This window comes from Drosophila virilis, chromosome 5, assembly GCF_030788295.1.
Source record: "Drosophila virilis strain 15010-1051.87 chromosome 5, Dvir_AGI_RSII-ME, whole genome shotgun sequence".
Lineage (NCBI taxonomy): Eukaryota > Metazoa > Arthropoda > Insecta > Diptera > Drosophilidae > Drosophila > Drosophila virilis.
In genome coordinates, this window is record NC_091547.1 from 19,947,443 (window position 1) to 19,967,405 (window position 19,963).

At 40.0% G+C, this 19,963-nt stretch overlaps 1 protein-coding gene across 5 annotated transcripts in view; it reads right to left on the reverse strand.

The window, feature by feature from the left end:
* fus (epithelial splicing regulatory protein fusilli) overlaps positions 1-19,963 on the reverse strand; it is a 28,381-nt gene that overhangs the window by 2,530 nt on the left and 5,888 nt on the right. For 2 of the 5 annotated variants that reach the window (XM_002049315.4, XM_015174254.3), the window contains exons 2-10: positions 19,434-19,750; positions 11,869-12,213; positions 8,881-9,157; positions 8,736-8,825; positions 8,617-8,671; positions 6,528-6,638; positions 5,796-6,066; positions 4,762-5,319; positions 924-4,696 (exon numbers count right to left, since the gene is read on the reverse strand). In XM_002049315.4, the coding sequence (XP_002049351.2) occupies positions 3,494-4,696; positions 4,762-5,319; positions 5,796-6,066; positions 6,528-6,638; positions 8,617-8,671; positions 8,736-8,825; positions 8,881-9,157; positions 11,869-12,213; positions 19,434-19,562 (3,039 nt within the window). In that variant the 5' untranslated portion in view covers positions 19,563-19,750 and the 3' untranslated portion in view covers positions 924-3,493. Of the gene's footprint in view, positions 1-923; positions 4,697-4,761; positions 5,320-5,795; positions 6,067-6,527; positions 6,639-7,106; positions 7,396-8,616; positions 8,672-8,735; positions 8,826-8,880; positions 9,158-11,868; positions 12,214-19,433; positions 19,751-19,963 lie in introns of those variants that run through there. The other 3 variants (XM_015174256.3, XM_015174255.3, XM_032437445.2) reach the window with 3 other exon arrangements.

The following is a 19,963-nucleotide window of genomic DNA, read 5'->3' on the forward strand; positions in this document are numbered from 1 at the left end:
AATCGCCTGTCGAAAATATATCGATTGACAGCTTACTGATGGCAAGTCGATAAGTTATCGATTGCTTTATAGTTTATTAGTCGATAGCTCGACGTTGCTTTTAATTCTTGGTACTTTTTTTTGTGTGTTACATACAAGATGCGTGTTTCTATAGAATAGCGCTAGGTGGTATTACGGATTACGTTTAACATTTTACGTTTTATGACTCCACATTTCACTTAAGACGTTACGCAGTTGCCCTCACACACACAGTAAAATATTATAAAGAGAAAAATAATATACACCATGAATTTCCAATTGCAAACATCAGTCAAAATTTTAACAAGTGGCAACTCGTAACGCCGTCCAAAAAAATTAAGCACCCGCTGTGGCCACAGAGAACAGAGCCCTGAGAGGATGTGCCTGAAAATACGTATAAAGCTAGACCCAAGCCCAAACCCAAGAGTTACAAATACATGTGTATATCTCAGCTGAGAGGGATGAGTGGGAAAGAGTGTGTGAAAAGTAAAGACAAAGTGGGAAAAGAGAACTTATAGAATAGCTTGACAGAGCAAACGATAGTACAATTTCGACTGTCAGCAAAATAAAATTACAAATTTTTCTACATTAGGGCAAATATAGCCGAAAATTTAAGTGTTGTACACACATATAAGAGAGAGAGATAACTTTAGATTGAGGTTATGTTGCATGAGAATCGCAGAGGGAGGGCGAAATAGAAAGAATGTGAATTGCGAGCATTGTTTATAGATAAGAATGTAGCGATATGTATATTTATTGAAGTATAAAAATTTTTGTAATAAAAGTTTCGATTGTCTTTAGACTAAGCATTAAAAAAATTATGAAATATCAAAATTTGCTTGTTTTTTTTTGTTTTGTTTTTTTTTTTTTGTGCGCTAAAAACTAATTAAGTTAATCAAAATGTATTTTGTATTATAATTGTTATTAATAAAATTGTTTTTTTAAGTGGCTGCTTATGAGTTTTTTTTTTTTTTATGGAAGCCATAGATCGTAAATGTATGTATTGCAAAAACCCATGGGAAACCACTCGATTGTCGTATGAACTAAAAGTTAACTAACAATTAAACTAGATGCTAAGCTATGAAAATCTTTCCCATGCTTTAAATCTGTATCCATTTTATTTTATATATAGAAATGCAAGAAGCAGCGCAAAACTGTTTGTTAGACGCAGAAGAGGAGTTAGGATCGGTAAAAGTTTTTTGTTGACTCTCTGCTCGGACCGATTCTGGATTATTATAGCGCGTTCTACACACATTGAATGTGTAACTAAGTGGCCACAAAATACACACAAACCAAGGACAATGACAGACATACTATGTAATCGTATATTGTAGATATATACTTAGAGCATAAACCCAAAAAATATCCATAACCATATATGTATTTTATCAGATCAAATGTAGACACTAAAGCGCTAAGAAACGTACAAATGATAAAAAGCAATTTGGACTTATCCCCTCTTGATATCCAGAGATATTTATGTATATATGTATATAGGCGTATATACGAGTGAGTATATAGAGCCAAAGACAGAGAGGGGAAGAAAGAAAAAGTGGGGAGAGAGTTGTCAGAGTTTTGACTATAAACTAAAATTAGTGATGACAGAGAACACACAAAGTAAATTCAGAGTTGATATATGTATATCGATAAAATATTCCAATTTGCGACTAACACCAGTTACGCACACTTATCGGCTAATGGTATACATATAACGATTTACGATAAGCTATATATACATATATGTTGATTCATATATATATATATATTGATTCATTAAAAAGTTTCCAAAATCAAATTCAAATTGCATTTATAAATGAGTTTTGAGTGTTAGAAGTCGGCAACAGCGGACATTGCGATCTATGCTAACCCATAATGAGTATATGTGGATATATAGTAGATCGGGATTACATATAGGATAGTACACAGATAAATGTTTGAATGTGATTTTCATTTTCGTATAGATCGCAATGCCTCGTCTGTGGCAACAGCTGTGGACACAGGAAAAGTTTTCTAGTGCTTACTTCAAATATTAATCAAAAATGTTTTGTGTAACCAACCAATTTTACAAGTTGTACGTCTTAAAAGCTAGCATATTGTTTTCCATTATTATTATTATATGGTATATATATATATATATGGTATATATGTTTTAATCTAGTCTAAGCTTTTAACAGTTTCGGGGCAGGGATTTCGATTTGTTGTTGTTGCACATTTCGATTTAGCTTAAAATTTGTTTAAATTTTTCCAATTTTTGTTACGCATGAGCCAACACCTGACGCCCTTCAGGCAGTGAGCGTGTGTGTGTGTGTATGTGTGTGCGTATCCGGTGTGTGCCTATGCTTAAATATTAATTTATAAATTGCACTTGATGGGCGTGGCACACACGCTCACACACACACACACACACACAGAGGTAAACAGCGAACGCTCGCTGCTTGAAGGACATTAGCCTCTGTTGTTGAAGTAGCGTTTTGCACACACACACACACACACACACACACGCTACAGTTCACTACACAGACAGACCCACACACACGCCACGCACCCACACACACACACACACACACACAAGCACATACACAATACACAGAGCAGTGTTAAGTATTATATAGATTAGATTCATAAACTTACGAATCAGCTGTATTAATATTTAGTTTACAAACAATTTGGAATAGTCCAGGATAAAACGAAAACAATTTTTTGTTGCACATTTTTGTTAGCTTGCCCGGGTGTGTGTTGTGGGTGGTTTATGTGAGTAGTGTATGTGTGTGTTTGTGGGTGTGGGTGTGTGTGTGTGCAGTATGTGTGCGTGCTTAGACCTTAGACAAAATGCTTAAAAGTATTTCCGTTTACTTTTCGCTTGAATTTGAAAAGACTTACGACTACGAAATTTCACTATAAAAATTTACAATAAAAAAAAACGAATTTAAGCGCTAACAAAATGTCTGATATGTGTATGTGTGTGTGTGTGTGTGTGTGGCCAAGATGATCTATGGTATTTATATGGATTGCATATTTTGCCACTCAAGATGCATTGCAAACATTGCCGCCTAATAAAAGCCGAGGTTCAGTTTGATAAACGTCAATCAATCAATCTTGATTGATAACATACAAAAATTATGTAAAGCCTTGGAATGTGCTTGAAGTGTCGGAGTTTCATGTATGGAAAAATTGACCAATCTATCATGATTAATAAAATAAAAATAAAATTTGCTTTTTTTTGAAGCGTTTTATTTCTCTTGCGCAATCAAAAATGATTGAGAACAAATCCAAATAGCTTGGAATGTGCTGGAAGTGTTGGAGTTTCATTGACAGTACATCCTACATCATTCAATTGTGATTGATAGAGAACAATTTCCCAAATGGAATATGCTTGAAAAGCAACAGTTTCAACAATCACCCATGATTGATAACAGACAGAGACAGTCGAAATGAGCTTGAAGTCAATCAAGCCATCAATCATGATTGAGCCCCACTAAATGCCCGGATTATAGTAGGAGTAAACGCTGCTTGGCGCTCGAGTCAAAGCACGCTTGGCAGCACTCGCTGCAGCCGCTGCTCCAGTCGGATCCTGCTGAAAGGCATTCTCATAGGAGCGCTTCATGGAATGTGATTGAAGCGCCAAGGCGGCATTGTTAGCGGCACTCGCGGCCCCAGCTGCACTGGCACTTGGTGCCGCCGAGCTGGGCCCGGCAAACTGATAGCCCCCCGCGGTGGGCATGTAGCCCAGCTGAAAGGGCTGCAGATAGGGTCGTTGCATGAGCACAAATTGCGGCTGGCCGCCCATGGCAGCGGCAGCCGCGGCGGCGGCGCCCGGATGCTGCATATAGAGCGGATGATGCTGCAGCATTTGGGCATTTGCATAGAGCTGATGATGCTGCTGCTCCGCGGCCACAGCGGCCGCCTGTTGGCGCGCGAGCAGACTCTGCTGCGCTATAAACTGTGCCTGCTGCTGGGCAAGCAGCGCCGGATTGGACGCAGCGGCTGCCGAATGACCGCCAGCGAGGGGCGGCAGCGAGAGATTAAAGGCATAGCCAGCGTGTGCCGCGGAGAGGCCACCCTGAGCCAAGCCACTGCTGGACAGTGAGCCTAGCGAGGAGTGACTGGATATGGTGGCCGTGGGCGAGGCACTCATAAAGCCGGCTAGACCGCTCGCCGTGCCGGCGGTAAGCGGTGCATGTGAGGTGGCGCCCAGCATGGAGGCAGCAGCGGCGGCAGCGGCCACCGGCGATGTTTGCAATGCATGATGAGCAGCTGCAGCGGCTGCGGCCGCGGCAGCGGCATGTGTGTGTGCGTGCGCATGCGTGTGTGAATGTGAGTGTGCGTGTGTATGGGAGTGTGAGCCGATGCCCTGAGCGCCGGTGGGTGGCGGCGGCGGTTGAGCTAACATACCCGGAGAGAGCAGCGATGGCTGTTTGCCCGCAGCGGCGGCGGCAGCAGCAGCAGCAGCGGCGGCGGCAGCGGCCAAATGCGCATGGCCCGGATGCGGCGGCGGTGCCACTGGCGACCCAAGGCCGCCATTGAGCACATGATTCATATCATCGCCGGAGCACTGAAAGACCTCAATGTAGCGAAACTTCTTGCCGAAGACCATAAACTGATTGTGCTTGCGCTGGGCGCACAGCCGGGCCGAATCCTCGGAGTCCATTTGGATAAAGGCCTCTCCGCTGGGCTGGCCCTAAGAGACAGCGAAACGAATTTAAGTGACAGGCAATGGATATATTTATTGGGATTCCTGCTCACCTGGGCATTGATCACCATATGCACGCCCTGGTAGATGATGTGCTTGGCAAAGTCGTCCAGAAAGTGCAAGATATGCTCCACCATGGCCTCGTAGGGCAGGCCGCGCAGCCGTATGCAGTTCTTGGTTGTGCCCGAGGTGATGAGATGCTGTGGGGCATGGGTAAGTTGAGGGCACAGGTTAGCGTGGCTAGCGTTAGCTGTCAGCGGGTTGAGGGCGTGGCCAGCGGCGGCACCCACCTGCGGCAGCAACGGCAACTGCATGGTGGGCAACTGTGCTATCAACGGCGGCTGGCCATGATTGTTCGACTCGTAGGTCTTCGGGTCCATCGATCGATTGAGCACCTGCTGCACTTCCGCGGTCGTCGACCGAAACAGCTCAATATACCGTTGGCCAATGGACTCGCGATGCCGTCCCAGCGCCTTGGATGAATCACTCTCATTGGCGAACAGCACAAAGGCATCGCCAGTGGCGCGTCCATCGGGTTTCTTTACAAACAGAACGCCCTCATTGCCGTCGAGCACATGGCACGGCGCCTCGCCAGTGGTAAAAAAGTCCAGCTACAAATGACAGAGAGACAGAGAGAGCGGCAGGGAAAGTAACAGAGAGAGAGAGAGAGAGAGAGAGAGAGAGATAGAGAAAGATAAAGAATGAGTACACTCGGATTAATCAGTTAAAATTTCGAAGACTGAACAAGGAATTCCATTTAAAGACTTTTTTAAATCAAAATTTTCACAATCTCAATCTGAGAAATGTTTTACTCAAACAGCATTTTTGCAAGCATGCAAATTCTTATTAAATATACGTTTTCACTTATTTCTAGCATGCAAATTCTTGTTAATGTTATCTCATACCTCATTCAAGCATATTTCTCCTAATTTTATAGCTATAACGAGCAGCATTATTACTTAATTTAAGATTAATCGCCAGCTTGCAATCTAATTTTAAATCTACCTGAAATCTAACCCTATATACGAGGAATTTGAACCGGCTTTTTAACTCTGAGCATAGCATTCGTGAGCTCGACCGCACTTACCACTTGCTTGGGCGTACAATCGTAGGGCAGACCGCGCATGCGTATTATCACCTGGGCGCCCTTGGAGAGGAACGCCTGCGCCTCATTGGATGCGCCGCCGGCTATGGCCAGAAAGTCCTCGCCCGAGGCGCGATACACCTCAATATAGCGGGAGCCAATGTGATGTTTGTGCCGCTTCAGTGCCATGTCGCGGTGCTCCTGGGAAACAAAGCGTATCAATGCCTCACCGTTGCGCCGGCCCAGCGGCGACAGACACAGAGCAACGCCGCCTCTGCAGAAGAGAGAGAGAGAGAGAGAGAGAGAGGGAGAGCAATAGGTAGAGAGAAGTCGAGTGAGAAGAATTTCAAGCAGTTGAGGAACATTTTTGTAGAAGCATATGATAAAGAAAAATCTGGCATGTAGCAAAGAATTTCATCTGGCGTCAGATAATCTGCCGCCGACCCGCTGAACTTTGATAAGCAGCGGGGCCAGCGCACAGCTTATCAATGGGTTACGTCGATCTATTTCAAATACCCTCGCAGCGGGTCTTACGAATTTATCACGAAACATGTAACGCATTAAACTGCACTTGGAAAATGATCAGACTTAAATAGCATATAGCTGCCATGGGGCCGATTACTTGATGATTGATTTCTTTTATTAATAAAGTCTTGCTATTTAACGTCTGTGAGGGTATGTAATATTCGGCTAGCGCTGCGCTCTACAGTTTTTTTTTTTTCAATTTCTACTCACTTGGCTACGTTGAGTCCGCGAAAGAACTTGGCAATATCCTGATCGCTGCTCTGCCACGGCAAACCACGGGCACGCACAATGCAATTGCCGTCCACCTCGTCGTCAATTGAGCTGTAAAAGAGGTAAGACAAAGCGAAAAAAGAAAAATTCCAGGAAAAAAATTTGATTACAGTTTACAATTACAATTTCATTCGATTTCGTAGAATAGTAAGGGGAGCTGAGAGCTCTATTTACCAGACCCTGCTTAGACCCTAAAGCTGCGCCTTAGTTATGCAACGGGGCTAGACTTGGGCGTCTTTGGACTTGTTATTTAGTTCTTTTTGTTGTTTTGTTTTTCGTTTAAGTTTCTTGTCTCAAGTCACGTTTCGTTTTTCAAGAACATAAACATTTATTTGCTGACTTTTCACACACACACACACACACAGACATTCATTCGCACAGACAGAGTCCGTCAGAACAAAAACAAATAAAAACATGAATAATCAAAAGAAGCAGCGACTGCACAAAAAAAAAGTACAAATTGTAAAAAGAAAATAATCAAAATTTACAGTCTGAATGTTTTGCACTGATTTGCTTTACCTGGCGACTAATTGCAATTAATTTTAATAGGTTTTCTTTTCTGCCTCTTGGCTATGTCTGGGCTGGGCACAGTTTTCTATGCAAACTTCCACTCTGGATGTGACACACTTATGATTGTAGCCAAAGGCAAAGGTTTGTATTCTTCGCTCTCGCTCTCTTCTTTGGCGATAACAATAGTCACAATTCATCGGCGGTTCACAATTCGATGCGTTTCCTATTCTCAATACTTAAAAAAGATCTTCCGTTCCCCGTGTACGAGTTCTTATCGCGGCCCGATCCAATCGCTGACTGAGCCGCTTGTCGCTCCAGCCACGATCCATTCCGCGATTTTGTCGCGACGCATCGCTCACAGTTCTGAGTAACATTTTTAAATGCTTTTTTTAAATATTATTTCTTTTCTTGTTTTTTTTTTTTGTGTATTTGAGTGGATTTTGAGTTGGGACTCGAAATAATGCAGACCTAAACACAAATTTGGTGGAGTGCAGCCAGGGCGCCGAACTTACTCACAGCTTGAAAGACTCTCAGGTTGGAACTGAGACTCGAACTGAGTTTGAGTATTACTCATTATTGTTCGAATGAGTGAGTGTTTGAGTGTCGTGAACTGAAGCGAGGGCAGTTAATAAAGAACAAGAGTCTCGAACAACGCCAGACTCTAAGTAATATGTGGCTTATCAATCCATTTGACTGTCCTTTTCTTTAGATAATACTCATTGTCTGATATGGATGATATATCTTGGTAACATCTTTCATATTGATGATAGGTTTGGTAAGTACTATTTCCACTTTGATTCCTTTAGCTTTTCTGGCTTTAGTCAGTCGCGACTTTACAAATCCTTTACAAATTCTATTTAATTTGATATCTTTTCTACAGTTGATAAGCTAATAATTATCTACAGAGAGTAAACACTGGTGTTATTTTTATTAACATCAGTTACTTAAGTCTTATTAAAGTCCAAATTGAAGTCTATTTCCTTGAAAAACTATTGAATTAAAAACTGGCAACTGAAATCTTATGTTCAATGTATCTTGATTAAGACATTCAGGGAAATGTTCTAAGAAGAACTTTTTTATCCCGAAATTAGTATGTTATTTCAAGAACTTTCTAACACCCAAACTTTCCAAATACTCGACTCGAATGCGGACCAGAGATTTGTTAATAGAATTTGAGCTAAGTCCGTTTTAAACCTATTTTCAAGTATGCAAATTATGTGAAACGAATTTTGTCAATTTAAAATTCAGGAATGATTCGTATCTTTTCAAAGAATATTCAAAAATGAAATGTACTCGAAATCTCGAAATCTTAAGAGAAAAATTGTGTGAATATCGATCATACTGGAATTACTAAAAAGCAGCAATTGATATCAGATATCAGTTAATTTCAGCTCAGACAATATTCTAAGCTTAATATTAGCCCAATAATTTATTTACTTCTATTCAGGAACACATACTTATTACATCCCGATTCACAAGGCTTTGCTTAACCGTCTTTAACCTTAAAAATTCCACTTACCAAATGCCAGGTTCCAGTATTAGATTAACGAGCTCATTTGTATCAAATTTATGACCTACAAAAAAAGATTTGCTCTTTAGTATTTAAACTCTTGAAAATCTTTGTAAAGCAAGACTCACCCGCCTGGAGCAATGTTTGAATCACAGTGACCATATCGCGAGATTCGCGTATATAGAAATCATTATCTTCCACAGACGCTGCATTGAGCTCTACAAAGAAAAGATATGAATGAATGTTATCGAAGAGGAACAGGGGAACACTCACCTTTAAGCATTTCACCAATGGACTGAGGCATGGGCAAAACGGGTGACTGCAGCATCTTCTTGATGTCCTTCAGTGGCACCAGGGCACGCGATAGATCCCCCGACTTGTAGCGCTGAAACTCCTTGCGCAGATCGCTGAATCTGTTGTAATAGGCAGGCAGCTCAACGTCCTTGGCGCTGGCCTCCCGATGCAGGCACTGGCGCAACGGCAGCTGCCCATCGGTGATCAGTTTAATCTCCGTATCGTGCAGCGATAGAGAGCGTAAATAGGCATCGAACTGTGGAGAACACACATGTATAAGAGAGGTATATTTTATACTCGATACTGGAACTAACCCAAAACTACAAACTATATTATACTAGCAGGTATTACCCAACATTTTCCGGTCTGGGTATTTTTTATTGTAACTATTAGAAGAAAAATAAATATGAAATATAGATAACAAGCAGATCGAATGAAAAGGGCACCTTCGCCCATTTAAGATTTCTCCCATTTCCATCGGAAATGGCAAATTTGTTAAATATGAAAGCATGTCAAATCGTGCTGCTCAACAACCATTCACAAAAGTTCTAGTCTTTTCCAAAACAAATATAAAATTTTCAAAATTTATTTGTTAGTTGGGAGAACGCTCCAAAAAAAAAATTACACATCTAAATAACATTTCCATGGATATTAGCTGATATTTGAAATGTCGCTGAATATAATCCACAGTCAGAGAGTAAAGTTCAATGGTTCACTTTGACGAAAGGTTTTATGGGGATTATTCGGCTTTATGTAAATTCTTTTTGCATACGTTTCTAGGTTACAAATGCAGTTTGTTTAAACCCGTTTAGTATCTGTTTTTGTTGCTTTTCTTGCTGCAATTATTGTCAATTAAATGGAAAAAACAACAACAACAACAATAACAAATTGTTTAGCTACAGTTTTAGCCAAGTCATCGTGAGTAAATATAACAAGCAGCTTTATGTCGCATTAGTCGCATCTCTGACGTATCTGTGAATGGAGCTGCCATATCTCAGCTGGCTAAACCCTTTGTAGAGGCCACAAAGGTTTGCCCCCTGGGCAAATATTTGCCGTAGCAACATTCTGGCCATTTATTAGCCATCTGTGTATTGACCAAGCAAATTAGTATGCCAGCCAAGGCAGGCACACACAATAGCCAGCACTTCTCTCGCCCTTCCTTCGCTCGTTTATTCTCTGAGCTGGCATTACATCACGTGTTGCTTACGGATCTGATGCCGCATTTGAGTTGTCAAAGATGCACTTCCATATAGTATTATTCTATGACATATAATTGGCATAGCTCATAGCCGCCTACACACTATATAAAGTAGATTAATGATACCCAGGTGCAGAGTACAACAACACCTTAATGATCCCGGTTAGTTAGGCACACACTCCACAGATTACAGTTACTGAGTTCATTAAGACTTCTAGTCAGAGGTCACGCCATCTACTTTATTCAATTGGTTCAGTATCGGCTATAATGTTTGTTTCGTTCTCGCAGCAGATACAAGGGGCGAAACATGCCCAACGAGTTATTGAAGATTTAACAACTTTACTTAGTATATATCCTAGTATAGATATCTATACTGAAATGATGCTGTCTGATATTACAGCGATTAGCTTAACTTTTCTGTCTTTTTAACTTGTAGAACCAATATATAATTTTAGATGTTTTGATTCCGAAATGCAGTCTCTGCACCAAATCAAATCAGCATGGATTACAATCCTAGTGTTTAGATCAAAAGAGGAGAGGTATATGTATCTAGTTGATACGCCTGATTTCCCTTTAAATGCATAATACATATGCGTGACATATTTATACAAAACTATAACAAAGAGTGCACCCAAGTTTACAGAACTCATTCTCAAACTGCGAGAACCTTTATCTGAAACATCTACTTGGTTCTACATAAGTATTTGCCCCAAAAGCGCTTACATTTCCGTAATGACAACGTTAAAGGGCTGGCCGGGTGCCAGGGGCTTGTCAAAATGCTCAAGTAGCGCGCTGTTGCTTATCAGAGACTGTGATAAGATTCCAGGTCGCACGCTCCGGCACAGCTCCCAATCAGTGGCCAGCGCTGGCCAGGGCCAGGGAAAGTGCAATCCCCAATGACTCGACAAGTAGAACCATCCAAACTATTCCAGTCAGCATGAATTATTGATAAATTGATTTTGTTCGATTATCTACAGATGGTTTAATTAGCCCGTCTTGAACCAGGCTGTGGCATGTTGAGATCTGATCCGCGGCTCAGTTGGAATTATCAGACTGGACTAAATATAGAGCTCTACTTCTCTCATTCTCTCTCACTCTCACTCACTCTCATTCTCGCTCTCTCTATCTCTGTTGGAATAATCTTATCTGAAGTGACTCCCACGCGCGATAAGCGGATGGTAATGTGCTCCCCACTTTTCTACTCCAGCTCTGACACAAATATGTCCCGTTCCTCTTCATTGACCTTCCTCTGCATTTCCTTTTCAGTATATTCTCTCATTTCTTTCAGTTTTCATATTTTTCTTTGCACTTTCTTAACTTTCCCTCAGCGTTAACTCACACTCTTCTTCCTTTTATATGTTTCCCTATATCCGTCCTACTTACATACTTCCCATTTATCTCTTTTTAATTATCTTGATCCTCTGCTCCTTATCGTCTACTTTTTTCCTATTCCTTTACACTAGCTTATCAAGCATTTTGTACTGTTTCTCTTCTCCTTAGCTCCTACTTGTCTGCTCCAAGCTCTCATCTCTCTTTTCTCCGCTTACTTATTTATTATTTACTCCTACTTTCCCCATTCTATCAACAACCTCCTAATTTTCTCTCTTACTTATCTCCCTCTCCGTAACCGTTCTTTATCCCTTACCCTTATCACCTCTTCTATACTTCTTCTATTTGCAATTCTCGCCCTCTTTCACCTCTCTCTGTCTCTCTGCATTCCTTTTTTACTCCATTCGCTCTCTCCTTATTCGCATTCATCTTCCACCTACCTCTTCGATAGCCTCGGTGAGCGGCTTGCCAGCAGCTTGAGCCTCGGCTATGGGCAATATGAGTTCGCTGCTGTTCTCCAAGGTGCTCAGACAGATGCCGTTTGTGGCGCTGTTCCCGCTGCTTCCGCTCGCATTTGTGATGTTATTCGTTGCATTGTTGTTATTGTTATTATTATTATTATTGTTGTTAATATTTGAGCTATTATCGCCGGCATAGCCAATGGCTAGAGGCGGCGAGCAGGCTGTGTTGTTTGTAGCATTCGAGTTGTCCGATGAGCTAGATATGGTGCGATCCTTAATGAAGTAGCCATCAGGCCGTACGAGTATTTGTTTGGTGCCAATAATCTGAGAAAGATGAAGAAACAGAAGAACTTAGAAGCAATCATAGTAAACAATTACAAAAGGCATGTTCTTTAAAAAGGAAAGTTCTGCATAGTTAAAGAGATGAAAGAAAAACCCAACTTCTAAACAAGTTGAAATCAAGAGCAAAAAAGTTTCTCATTCTAGAACTTACAATTATTACAGCGCTTTTTTCAATAACAGCCTTCAAATAGCAAATAAACAAACCTATTAAAACTTAGATACAATCGATCCATTTAATTTTTCTAAACAATATCATACTATCTGTGGCCAGACATATCTAATTCGATGTATTACACAATCCGCGACAAAAGCACAATAGCCAACGCAACAGTGTTAAAAATCAGCACTTTGCTACCAACTTACGCCTGATAAGCTGGCGTATTCAAATATAAAAAACTAACTATAATTTGATTAGCCCCCTCCGAACCGTGCCCACAATCTGCAACACAAATATCAGTATTAAACGTTATCGCTAGATAGTGCACCTGGCACTATCCGACTTGGTATTCGAGCACCTTGGGGCATAACGTCCCTCAGTGATTCACCTAGCCGTTGCCTGGCATTATAATCAAGGTGCAAGAGCAGAGCCACAAAAAACTGTTTAACATATTACACAAAAAGAAGAAAAATAAAAAGAAGGACGCTCCACATTGACAGAGGGCCTACAGTCCGGCGCTTGCGTCAGCGGATATGTATGATCGGAATCGGAATCGGAATTGGGAATTGGGAATTGGGAATTGGAAATCGGGCATTGGAAATTAGAAATGGAGAATCGATTGTGACTGTGACGGTGCCTGTGACTGCAGGTAGCTGGCTGAGTATGCAAAATAAACAGCGAAAACTAAACATGTAGTAAACTGTTTTTGGAATTTTTTCGGATTACTGATTTCTGACTTCTGATGCCATCGATTTGCATAGCTTTTGAATATATAACGATCCATGGGGTCTACATACAGACTGACACTGGGCATATATACATATATATATATATATGTATGTATAGACACTTTATTTTTGAAACACTACGTAGGATTCCGCACGCAAATGCTGTATGAAATATTTATGAGTTTGCCTGATGTTAAATTCAACAAGAAAAAACAACAAACATGGAATGAAAGCGAGGAAAAAAGATTTCCTCACACTCTCGGCACCAAGGGGGTTACAACTGGGGTTAGGCCCGATGCTAATTATGCGCAACGAGCCAGAGAGAGGGACAGAGAGACAGAGAGAGAGAGAGAGAGGGCGAGAGAGAGCGAGAAAGGAGAGAAAGGTGGAGCACTTTGTCATATATTAAACATTTACAATTGTGGAAAATTTAGAACACAACGTATTGACCCATTGAATAAAAAAAAAATAGATAGATATATGTATGATAATAAAAACCGGAATATCTGCGGCTAATCAACTAAACGTCTAATAAACAGAGCCGCGGTTTCTAGATCAATGAAAACGTGCCAACTGGGCCAGTTCTGTGTCGCGTGCCCCGTGCCGCGCTCCGAGTGAAAACTCAATGAAATTAACTGAATGTCAATGCAGAAAGAAGTCTTGGCCTGGCCTTGATATTGTTTCTATTCTTTATAGCTGAAACTTAGATAAGGCTGCAGGCTGACGATTTAGACCAGGCTTTGGCTAAAGGCACAAAAAAAAATCAAAGCAAATGCGAGTTGCACTCTTTGTGTTTTCCCCTCTAACAGAGATACAGACGAATGTTAATTAACTTTAATTGTTGCCATTCGAGTCTTAACTAGCCTGTAATTAACATGCCAATTACTATTGCAGTGTGTGTGTGTGTGTGTGTTTGGTGTGTGTGCGTGTGTGTTGTGTATCTGTCAATTCAACGCAATTTTGCTGTTGCAAGAAATCTATAACACTTGGCATATAAACTGGATAAAAACGATAGAGCGAGAGCGAGAGAGAGAGAGAGGGGGGAGGAAGCGAGAGAGTGCACTGCGTTTGCACGAGAGGAAGTTTTCGCGCGGAAGGAAACTCTTGACAGATTTTTCTTTTTTAGAAAGCCAACAATTTGGCGCTGTCAATTGACTGTCCGAACGGGTTCAATAAACTCAACAGCAATTTAAGCAAATTTAACTAATGGCAGCTTAAGCTTCAGATGAGCTAACATGCGCTGATCTCATCGGAAAGTAAAATACCATTATGAAAAAAAAACGCCTGGAAGTATAATGAAATATTTGGAGGAGCAGAGCACATTAGTAGACGAATTGACAAGGAGTTCACACTCCTGTAACCAACCAAGAGTGCCCTACTATGGGATTACCTGAACCTTCTTCTACTCAAGCTAAAGGTGAGGGTGGCGCTATCACGAAAAGAAATATAAATTACATGTATATGACATACTAGTTGTTACAAGTCGCCTACGGTGACTCTAGCTTTTGAAACCTAAGATTAATAATAATCGATGAGTTATTAAAAAAAGTAGTTGAGCCCAGCCTTATATTTGTGATGCCTGCAACAAGAAGATGGACAGACAGATCGAAGCTAGAAGATGTCTATATACCATAAACATTTGACTAACTTTACGGATGTAAAGTATATACAAGGTATTAGATATTCTAGAGCATCGGTTTGGACTTAAAGAAATAAGCCAAATGGAGCAGAAAATATGGAAAAACTAAAGGGACAGTTAATAGCAAATCAAAAATGAATTAAAAAAGATCTTGAGTACAACAAGAGAACTTCAGCTATATATTTATATCTTCGAGCATACGTCAACCACAAGTAAATTAGAAGACTCCTAAGCCCATATGTCAGCGTTGCAGTCAATTTTACGGCAATTAAGAGACTAAAGTTTCTGCAATCTCACGCAAACTCATCATATCACTCGATTGTCACATTGTAAGCCCAGCGATAAGGAAGTTACCAACTGATTTATAACGAGTGCAAACATGACTTTCAGCGAATTTGAATTCTAATCAACACAATGTGCCCAGCCAAAATTGTGGAACCTGCGCTCTATTTGGCAGGTTAATTGCATATCGAAATCAAGAAATAATATTAAAAAAAAAATAGTCATGTCAATGCCAGACACATAGACAGAGAGGGCCGCCAATTATTATATTTTCATACCATTTGGGCATTGACTGTGCGTCAGCTGCCCAGCACTGACAGCTCTTTTTCCAGCCGATAAACAAGCGTATGTTGCAGCAATTTCAAAGAGTTTTATTTTATTTTTTTTTTTTTTGGTTATGGTCGGGGCAGTTCTATACTCTTTGTAGCTATTTCATAAGCCATTAAGACTAAAGCTAAAACTCTCTGTGGGCAGTTAAGAGCTGTTTGTTGGCGATGCCGTTGCGGCTGAGTGCGTTTAGTTTAGTATAAGAATACCCTGTGCTTACTAAATGATCTGAGTGGGGTATTATGCTGCATGTAATATGCAAAGGAAGTTGCACAGACTGATGCGCTCAGGGATCTCAGCAGCTATCCGCAGCAGATATGCCAAATTTTGTATAGATCTAAGCATTTAGCAAAATATTATGCATACCTGAAATGAAGTTAATTTTCCTTTGATTTCTTGAGTGAAACCCACAACCTATGTAGAGCCCAAAGGCAAGCCCAATTTGAAAGATATTTTCCCAAGTATTTGTTATAGTCTCTTAATTCCTAAAACAAAGCATTTGCATACCAAATATTCAGATTATTCGGAACAATTTGGGAACGTTATAAGCCCATTTGGCAGTTCCGAGTATCTGCTAGTCGAGCGCACTTATCGAATAATTTTAACTCGTTTTAAGTGTGTGTGTTTGCTGAGAGATTTTAACAGTTTTCGTGGTTAAGAGCCAACAAATCAAACGGATGACATCTGGGCGTTCAGTCGGCTAATGCGTCCAGCCCATAAATATATATATACGTATTATTCAGTTTTCGTATATTAACCCAGCTAAATAATCATTAAAGAAGTCTGGAACGATATTTTATGATGCCTATAGAAAGTTTTGTTTTTGTTTTTTCACCTTAATTTCGAACGGTTTCTAAGCGGCATTGAGGAGCAGCCAACTTTCATCTGCTTATCAACAATAAATTTCAATTGACCCGAAACTTGTGCTACACAAATCGATAAAAGTTCGCATAAATTTTTAGATATTTTTGCAAGAAATATAAATAAATAAAAAACAATAATATATAACAAATAAAATATATGTTTAATAATTTTGCAACTCTTATACAATGGGGTTGAGTTGTTCCGTTTGGGATGGGATGCGAAACACCTGCCAGGCTTAAAGATGATCAATTTCGAAAGCCAGCCAAAGACGACTACAAACGTGTTTGACCTAGCGAACTATGGTCGACTAAACGCACACACACACACACACACACACACACACACACACACACACACAAATTTTAATGAAATCCCAACTTTTGGCCGGGGACTCACCGCAGAGATTACCATAATAACGGCCAGAGACCAAATCGAAAACCATGTGATTTGCGAAAGTCTAAATATAGTCGAAATAAATTTCAATTTGAATTCGCTTTGCCAGCAACCATTTAGAAAATTAATCATAATTTGGCCAAAAGCGTGGCCAATAATGTAAACCCAAAAGACCCTGGCTCTAGACCCTGTCTGTGCTTGGCTATAGATAATCTGAGATGTTTAAAAATCTGAGAGCCAATGCCATTAAAAGGCACTTAATGTCATCTACATCGAAATGGATGTGCGTGTTTCAAGTAAAAACAAAATTTTTCGACTGGCAAATCTGGACGTAAAGCCTATTGCAAGGCAGACAAACATCAGCTAAATGCTTGTAAATACAGCTAAAGCTATAGAAACACGCTTCTCTCTATACATATACAAACACTATATATATAATGTCAAGTAATTTTCTTTGTCAGGCATATACATGTAGAGTCGTCGAAAAGTCATATGAGGCATATAAGACATGGCACACGGGATCAACGTCACGATGAGCCAAACACGCAGCTCACTTTAATACACTCCCTAACTAGTGGGCCGGGGGATGGGCGGGGATGGTGAGGGTATCTACGTAACGTTCGGGCAACAACTTTGTATGCGCCCGTTGTCAAGCATTTTGCAAATAATATTGCGTATATTGAAATTACTGACCAGACGCTGCCCAAGACTCGGGATTTGTTTTTGTTTTGCATGCAAATAAAAAATATTTTCGTGTAAAAATAAGCTGTGGAAACTCTGAGATTGAGAAAATCCAAATCAAATAGTATAATGGAAATGCCAAAGTTTAAACTAGCAACAACAACAACAAAATAAAAATGATTAAAAAACTGTTTTCAAATAGAGTTTCGTTTACTTAAGCGACACAGCTTGGGTAGGGAAAATAAAATGAAAAACTCCATGAATTAATGAAAACTTTTTTAGGCCCCCGGAAAAAGAAATAATGGGCAATTATTATGAAAAGGCTGCAGCTTGAAAAATTATGATTGTAAAAGCTTTTCTTAGCGTTTTTATCGTTTTAACGTTTTACCTACACAACTTTTATAGATGTAAATATAAAATAAATCAAGTTTCAAATGGAATAAATAGATTTTAAAACAGTTTTTCGATTTCCAAACTACAAACTGCTCGAAAAATATCTGCATATATATCTATTTAAAGAAAATATCAGAATCCTTAATAATACTTTTTAATTAAAATTCTTATAAATGTAATAATACCCTTTATTATTCTATTCATAGTTCTATTGACCCAACAAATCTCAGCTTCGAGTATTTTCGCAACAACAACAACAACAAAATCGACCCGCTAACACACATAGAACTGAACTTAAACTTGAGTATTACTTGGAAAATTTGTGCTTTTAGGAAAGTAAATAAGCGCGTGGAATGCTAGAGTCATAATGCAAGTCTATATAGTATATATGCGAAGCTATTTGTAGGGATTTCGCAATACCATATACATAAGTTTGACGACGTTTTAGCCATTTTTAAACAATTAGTGTCAATCGCTTGGCAAACTCAAAATATGCAAATACGCGTCTGGACAATACTTTTATTTATATAGTCGCCGGATAGGGTGAACGTCGCCCTTCTCTCACCTCTCACCCCTCGCACTGATGTCGAAAGTTGATTATATTGAAAGACCAATGGAATGCTTCCTAAGCCCAGGCAAATGGCAGCAATCAAAAGGCTCAAATTGTATATCATTTTGATACCCTGTAGCTATTAATAGGGTTAGCTGGGTAGCTGGAGACTTGTGTATGTCAGTTTTAAAAATGTACCTAAGGTTTGTTAAAGAGAATTATATTTCTTTATCCTTCGATGCCTGTATCTGTGCAAGTCCATTGATCTCAGGGAGTATTACATTCTTCTTGTAGCTTTTCTTTTATTATACGAATGTCAAATCCCTTATTAATTTTAAAGCATAGACAGATTAATAAAGAATCTCAATGCTTATCCAACGGGTCAAAGTTTCAAAGGCTTTTTTTTTCAATTTTTTATGCTCAATTTAGCAACATTCTACACAAAAATCTGATTGGAAATACCTTGGGTAGACTTAGTACACATGCACTCATCTATCTTATCTTGGCATGCAGCTAATTTCATAGTAATTTCATAATAATCATGAAAGTTATTAAAGTAAACGCTGCAAATGTTTTTACAGAGTACTAAGAAGAAATGAATGCTTAGCTTTGCAGTCTTTGGCAAGTATCTCAACTCAATTCTCAAACAATACGATATATGATGATATGTATAATATAGTAGTATAGTATATCGACCAATATGAATATAATTCTATGTGATGATATATTATATTTGATATTGTAATCTGCCAGACCGTAGAAGGCGTCAATTTTAGAGGATTTCTTCAGCTTGCCTAAGTACAGGGTATTTCAGAGTCTATGGCTTCACACTTGAGCTCACTAAGTACTTGTTATTTTTTAACGAATCAAAGTCGAGCTGCTGTCATTGCTGTTGTTGTAACATAATCAACGCGCACAGTTGAAAGTGCAGCTTATACAACTACAATTTGTGTGCGAGTGTGTGTGAGTATGTCTGTGTGTGTGTGTGTGTGTGTGTGTGCTGCCGTCTGTGTGTAAATTCATTAATTAAGCGCAGACAGCGCTCGCTCTCTACAAAATGGCGTCGCTCAGTAGGCGGCGCTTAAGCGCCGCCCCCCCTCCTTCCCCCCGTCCATGTGGAGCGTGTGTGGTCACCTTTGGTGGCAGCTAAGCAGCTTTATATTTACGGAAGAAGAGCCCATAGCTTACCTGTCCCGTGGCCACTTCCAGCAGAACATAGACCAGCAGAATGATTTCCTTCTCATCGGAGCCGAGACCGGGCCCGTTCTGGCCGCAGGTGGCTATATATAGGGAGACGACGTGCTCGGGCACCTGCATGTTGATGAGGTTCTTGTCTTTGATCTCTCAAATAAAGTAACAATTTTCTCTATCGATCTCTATCGAGAGACCGTGGCTCAAATAACTTTAAAGCGGGCGAGTTGCTTTCTATTTGCTATCAATTCCAGTTGGTGTCGTTGCGGAGCTGATGGCACTGCATTCTCTGGTTAGATATCCATTGGTTATACCTGCAAAAAAAAATATGGAAGAGTGTGAGAGGTGAGAAGAGCGAGAGAAGAGGTTAAAGGTGAGCGAAAAGTTATACAATATTGGAAACTTTGCTCAATAAAATTTAAATCTAATTACAAATGCATTCAAAGAAAATGTCAGGCAATACGAATTGGCAGCAAAGGCAAATATTTGACGTTGCCAATTGGAAATTTGTTGGAGCGACGTTGCCA